This window comes from Nannobrachium achirus (assembly GCF_963921795.1).
Source record: "Nannobrachium achirus genome assembly, chromosome: 15".
In the NCBI taxonomy this organism is placed as follows: Eukaryota; Metazoa; Chordata; class Actinopteri; order Myctophiformes; family Myctophidae; genus Nannobrachium; species Nannobrachium achirus.
In genome coordinates this window covers 4,252,738-4,259,945 of record NC_137822.1, presented here as the reverse complement: position 1 = coordinate 4,259,945, position 7,208 = coordinate 4,252,738, and the positions used below count along the sequence as shown (strand labels likewise).

The 7,208-nt window shown below is 40.0% G+C and overlaps 1 protein-coding gene across 1 annotated transcript; it reads left to right on the top strand.

Moving 5' to 3' along the window:
• Positions 1-282: 282 nt before the first annotated feature.
• On the top strand, positions 283-6,406 carry LOC308299160 (zinc-binding protein A33-like; the record flags this gene model as incomplete). The annotated part of the gene is made up of 5 exons (XM_080742878.1): positions 283-687; positions 2,380-2,610; positions 2,726-2,748; positions 2,835-2,959; positions 5,928-6,406. The coding sequence occupies 5 exons, from the start codon at positions 283-285 to the stop codon at positions 6,404-6,406; spliced, it is 1,263 nt and encodes a 420-aa protein (XP_080599004.1).
• Positions 6,407-7,208: the final 802 nt, after the last annotated feature.

Genomic DNA, 7,208 nt, shown 5'->3' with positions numbered 1-7,208 from the left:
GATTCACCAGGATGGCAGGAACGGGTCCGTGCGTGCATGTGTCTGGTCTCTTTTCTAATAAGTAAGTAGATTAATTTAAGGCCAGGAAAATAGGGACAAATTATACAGAAAGGCCCATATGTTTCTTATTCGTGGGCTACTGCAAGAGAGCCTTCTAAAGTGAAAGTAAGTTGTGAGAGTTAGTTCATAGTCATACTTCCTTGTACAATATGTACAATATAAACAAGGAAGTTGAGTACCGAGCAGGAAGAGATACGACGACAAAAGCCACACAAGAACACAATGGCAACGATTCTGTCTCTCTCGGAGGTAGAATGCACCTGCCCTGTGTGCTGTGACATCTTTAGGGACCCAGTGGTCTTGCTGTGTGGTCACAGTTTCTGCAAGGGCTGTCTTCAGGACTGGTGGAGACGGAGCTCAACCAAGACATGCCCTGTCTGTAAGAAGGTGTTTCTAATGCGTCAACCGCCACGCAACCTGGCACTGAAGAATCTCTCCGACAACTTGCGGGAGGAGAAAAGTCAGAGAGCTTCCACGGAACGCGAGGATCTCTGCAGGCTTCACGGTGAAATGTTCCAGCTTTTCTGTGTGGATGATCAGCAGCCTATCTGTGAGGTTTGTAGGGATTCGAAACGACATAAGACACACAACTGTGAGCCCCTCAGTGAAGCTGTGCAGGATCATAAGGTGAGGGCTGTTTACAGGGTTCCCACACATCTTTACCAATTAATTTCCAAAACTTTTCCAGAATATTTAACCCAATTTCCAGGACTATATAACAATTCAGCTCAATAACGAGTCGCTTACTCCTATGCAATGCCCAAAGACAGGTAGTGTATGGCATACTTTTCAGGCCGTGACCCCCGAAATAATCATATTTGAACTGGGGACCGCCCCCACCCTGACGAGCACTAAGAGTTGAGGAATTTTGTATAATACGGTTCTATTGTGAAAATAGCCGATCTACATGCTCACAACGCCTCGCGTTGCGAGGCGTTGCGAGGCGTTGTGAGCATGCAGATCTGCTATTTTCACAATTTCTGCCTCTAATATTTGACAATTTGGCCAATGTTTAATTTGTCATTTCAGAGGTATTAACACAATCAATAACTAAAGACAATGCATAGCTATTTTTTTCCAGGACCTTCCAAGACCCTTGATCAATTCCAAAACTTTTCCAGTACTGGAAAAAATATTTTTTTACAAAATATTTCCAGGAATTTCATGACCGTGGGAGCCCTGTGTTTATTTGAAAATAACCTCGCATCACCAGACTTCCCACCTCAGGAGGAAATCCTGGTTTATTTTAAACAGGCCATGTGATCCGATCTAGGCGTGGCCTAAACCGGAAACAGGCAGATGAAGCTTTGTTTTGGTCCCCCTGTTTGTTTCCTCAATCCCTATATTTAAATGCTGGAGGAGTGTGTCTTACCAGTCGCTACGAGTTGGACTAAAAGATGGATATACTCTACCAAATGAACTTTTCCAAAATAAGCAAAACTACGCCGCATCAAGGTGTTTATTGGGTAGGCCCTAAAATTATGCCTTGGAGCACGGGGAATTATTTTAGGTTAAAACCTTTTCCGATTTGGTACTTCCGTCTGATGACTACTACAACCACGTTGTTTCCGCTCCTGAACCGGATCAGAACCCAAAATGCTACTGATGCAGGCTAATTTGAAAATAGACCTTATTTGTGTCTTCAACAAAATCTAGTTAATGCAAGTTTACAATCTGTCATTGCAGACTAAACTCAGAGCGACACAGAAGCATTTAAGGACCAACGAGGCGACATGTGAGCGTCTAAAAGGCGAATGTGACAAAATCGCAAGGCTCATCAAGGTAGGTCACAGTAATGAAGTGAAGCCTAGCTCAGTAACCCCATATTGTGTCGATTAGCAAAACATCATCAGTTAGACTGCTCTGGGTCTGTCTGAACTACTCTAGTAGTTACTGGTAACTTTAGTGTGAACGTCTGAACTGTAAGGTTGTCTGTAAGGTTGACTGTAATGGAAATTCAGTTCACTCTAGCTCCACATACAGCAGCCATTTGTTAAGTATGACATCATTTTGTAGGCAGAGGAGAATTTCTGCCCCCAGTTTCCGTGAATCTTTTTACTATTTTTACTATTTACACATTTTTCTTCTCTTTGTTGTTGAAAGGAAAGTGTTAGAATTATACTTTAGTCGTTATTTTTGTCTCGGATCTGTTGAAATAGCGAGGGACCAAAAATGCTCTGGGGGCAGAGTTCTCCTCTGCCTACAAAATGATGTCACAGCTTAAAAGCCATGAATATTTATGACTATGTAATAGAGACAGTAAGCGTTGAATAGTTTATTACGCATGCCATGTAGTTGTCCTCATCTCAATGGTTTCAGCTCCAGGCCCAGCAGACAGAGAAGAGAATCAAAGAGGACTTTGAGAAAATGTACCGCTTCCTGCGAGCAGAGGAAGCCTCTAGGATCGATGCGCTGCGGACAGACGAGAGGCAGAATAGTCTCAGGATCCAGATCCAGATCGACAACCTGAACTCAGAGATATCCTCCATCTCAAACACCCTCAAACTCCTAGAAGAGCAGCTGATAGCCGAAGATGTCCCTTTCATGCTTGTAAACGCTTTTACCTTTTACGAATGTTATTTTTATTCTCCAATCATGGCGAGATTGGAATCCAAAATGACCAAATAAGAACTTAACATTTGTAACCTTACTTTCTTCTTCACAGAATTTCAAGACGACCATTAAGAGGCAAGTCAGCATGTCTCTGTTCCCCTTTCTGCACTCTGAACTTCTCCAGTTCTGTGCTGAACAATAACTGTGAATATTCATTCCAGAGCCCAGGGCCAGGCCATGTTGCCCGTTCCACAAATTCCACCAGGAACCTTGATCAACGAGGCCAAACACCAGGGAAATGTTCAATTCAAGGTGTGGAGCAAGATGAAGGGGATCATCCAATACCGTAAGCAATGACACAATTCATACAACACATTCCGTGATTGTTACCTGAGTCAGATTTGTCTCAGGTATATAGCGTATCGTCGTTGTCGGGTGGAAACCTGTCTAAAACCATTCGTTTTTTATATCATTTAAAAAAAATGAACTAAACTAGTGAAAACAGCGCGAGGCGTTGTGTGCTTGTAGATCTGCTGTTTTCACAACTTTTGTGCGACAGCCTTGTCTGATGAAGCAGGGCTTTACTTTGCGAAAAAAACGTACAAATTTGAAACTTGGAGATACAAGGTTTCTGCCCAGCAGTGACGCTATGTACCCTATGATTTGTATTGGCACTATTGATTTTATTTATCAATTAATATTAGGGTTGGGTATCGTCGGCGATACTTTTAATGGTATCGATTCACTGACGTCGATACTATCGAGTATCGGTTCACGTAAAAACGAACGATACCTTGTTTCGATACTTTTGAATGCACCCCTTGCCGGTCGCATCTGTAACAGTTGGGCTACTGAAAGTTAAAAACTGCTTAGTAGGCTACACTCGTTACTGTGAAAATAGCCGACAATAGCCTATAATGTTTATTATTATGATAATGATCCAACGCCTATAAAATAGCCCATAGAAAAAGGCAAATAATAATTATAACTAGAAATACTGTTCCTTCGAAACAGTGTGGGCTCGATTCCAACCCAAAACAATAATAGTAAAAGTGTCAAGTTCCCAGGCAATGCTCTCTTTCATTTTACTGACGTAAAATGGTAATGCAAATACAATGTAGACAAGCAGTGTTATTACATGAACTTAAAGGACCAGGTCACCTTTGGGACAACCAGATCTTATTTTATTGTTGTGTGGGGACACGATCAACACAATGTTGAGTTATTTTTTGTGTTCAATCTGTGTTTTTAGATATTTTAGTATTTCAGTATGCTACAACTGGTCATATGATGCATTTTGCATCATATGATGCATGAGATGATGCAATATCATGCTACAAAGCATCATATGACCAGTTGTAGCATGCTGAAATAATAAAATATCTAAAAACACAGATTGAACACAAGAAATTACAGGATTGTGTTGATCGTGTCCCACACAACAATAAAATAAGATCTGGTTGTCCCAGAGGTGACCTGGTCCTTTAAAGGTATGGACAATTAAATCAAAATAAAATTAAAATATGTGGACGGGTAACCAACAACAAAAGTTCGAGACCAGTAGCATGTTGGGAACTGAAGTTATGGCTGTTTAAAGCCTGGGAAGAAAGATGGGGAACCTGTGTGTGTGTGTGTGTGTGTGTGTGTGTGTGTGTGTGTGTGTGTGTGTGTGTGTGTGTGTGTGTGTGTGTGTGTGTGTGTGTGTGTGTGTGTGTGTGTGTGTGTCTGTCCTAGGGGTCCCTGAACTACACTTTGCAAACCAGCAAACCACATCAAAGTAATAGTACGCAGATGGTCCTAATATTGACAAGCTTTTTAAAAACAGCAGATCTACAAGATCACAACATGTCGCAATGTCACATTGTAGATCAGCTTCTACGTGATTCATCTACCGTATGTTTTGTATTAATAATAAAATCTGCAAAGTAACAAGTAACTAAAGCTGCCAAATGCAATTGCAGTGGAGTATAAGTAACAAAAGTGTAAAGTAAAAGTTGGTATACAGTACGGGACATGCTGATCCAAATGCATATGGGATATACTAGGATTCAAATGCAGACAGGCTGAAATTCATGGCTTTTAAAGTGTTTGGGGTGTGGTTTTGCCAGGTGGGTCCACTTCGGTTGATCGTCTGATTTGGAAATGCATTGGTTGTGATATCTCCCTGACAACCAACAACAACCACACAGAGTGCCCCTGCGGGTTCTAGGATATATACTGTAAAGCCCATCGCCCGGGAACCTTATTCTTTTTAAGTTAAATTTCTAAAACACTACAAAACATGTGTCAAAGACAAATACAAGCAAACGTCTCCACAGTAACACAGTAACAGTTGTTTGTGTGTCAGTGTGTGTGTATGCGTGTGTGTGTGCGTGTGTGCGTGCGTGCGTGCGTGCGTGTTAATAATTATTATTATTATTAATAATAAAATCTGCTAAATAAAAAGTAACTGAAGCTGTCAAATGCTGTATTTATAGTAGAGTATAAGTAACAAAAATGGAAATTAGAGTAAAAGTACCTAAAAATTGTACTGTAGGTACAAGTACTTGTTTGTATATACTTGAGTAAATGTACTTGGTTACTTTGCAGCACCACTAGCCTTACATTAAGACGTATCTGCCGAGACTTTCGCATTGTCACTGCAGGGCCGACTTATGTAAGGCTACATCACCACAGAACAGCCAATGACAGCCAAGCCTTTAATCACAGCTGTGTCAATCAGTAGAGTGGAGAGGGACATTTATTTATAGTTTTAACTATAACTATAGTTTTATACATCACACAGCTTAGACATTTGGATCAAATCAGACAGCAGACCTGTGTGAACGCATTGATATAAATAGCATATCTGAAGTGTGAATATTGCAGCCACAGCGACTTAATATAAACATGGGTCCCTTTCCTCTGTCTCACTCTGTCTAAACCCATTGAAAATGCATTGGGTGCTTAAAGTTAAACATTTTTATTTTTTTATAATTATACTACAAAACATTTCAAAATGAAAAATACACGCACACTTGTCCTCAGTAAGCTGAACACATAAAAATTTGAATGGTGTTGAAAGGTGTAAGCGTTTAGGAGATGAATCGCGCCAAAGTTTTGAGGATACTGACTAGTATAGTATAGATAGAAATAAATAATGAAGATAACATACGTGTGCTCGCCTTCCAGGCGAGCCCACAATAATAATAATAAATAAAAAGTATCGAAAATGGTATTGAAAAAGGTATCGTATCGATTCCCAGGTATCGAAAAAGGTATCGTATTGATTAAAAGGTGAACGATACCCATCCCTAATTAATATCTCTGTGCAGGTCCCGTCATTCTAAACCCTAACACTGCCTGCGCAAATGTGACTATATCGGAGGATTTATCAAGTGTGAGTCGGAATAACGGAAGTGAGCAGGTCCCGGACATCCCAGAGAGTGGGAAAGGTGACCGCTGGTCCGTCCTTGGATATGAAGGGATTTCCTCTGGGGGACACAGCTGGGAGGTAGAGGTGGACGGGTACTGGGCTGCCGGTGTCGCGACCCTAGCCGGTGACGTGTGGGGTCTTTACAAATATGGCTGTACGGACTGGCTCCACGAAATAACTCCCAAGGACGACTGGAAGCTGGTAGCTAAGCCGCCCGTCCTCAACAAAATCATGGTGCTGTTAGCGTATGACCAAGGAAAGCTGTCCTTTTATGATCTTGAAGGGAAAGCACACTTACACACCATCATACACTCTTTCACTGAGCCCGTGTTCCCCTGTTTCAGGGAAAACGTGAAGATCCTGCCGGTTGAGTTTTAAATTCATGTTTGTGTTCTTCTCAGTTTTAGATTTGGTGTGATATTGAAGGATTATTTGTATAATCTTCTCTGTATCAGGAAACAACATGACTATTGCAGAACTAATATTTCAGAAAATTTCACAGCATGCTTGTTTTTATTTATTGCATAAAATTTGTCTCCTTTCTCTCTGGTCTAATATCTTGATTTTAAGGTGAATATATTTTGTTTTCTTTTTTACTTTGTTTGCTTTCAATATTCATTATTAATTGTATACTATTGTATTTGATAATCCTTCCTCGTTTTATTTTGTAATACCGTAATTTATATATCGCACAGTCACAGTGATTTGACATGTATTGTGTACAAAAATTATATCACAGAATAGATGGAGATTACAAGGTTTAAAAAGAGCCCTGGTTAGATGTATTAATTGGTGCATGGACCATTCTCAATCATGTTATATAGTTATCATTTGGTGAATGTTGTTTTTACATAAAGTTTAAAGTTTTTAAATAATAAAATAAACATATAGAAGGACAATATCAGTCTCTGAAACCAAGGATGTGTGTTTTCAATTAATCTAACAGGTTAAAATAGAGTTTGATGTTACCTGTTATCTGAGGTGCTCAAAATGTTCAGAATACCAATGTTGTCTTAGTTTGTAACATTTCTAATTTCTATATTTTATGACAAAACAGCTAAGAAACGATAAAAACGGTCTACTTATTATTGTGCAGGGCCTTAGGGAAATGAATCATTGAAAACGCATCAAATTTGTCCCTGGGCATGCTCTAATGATTTAGGAAAGCTGCCCAGCGACT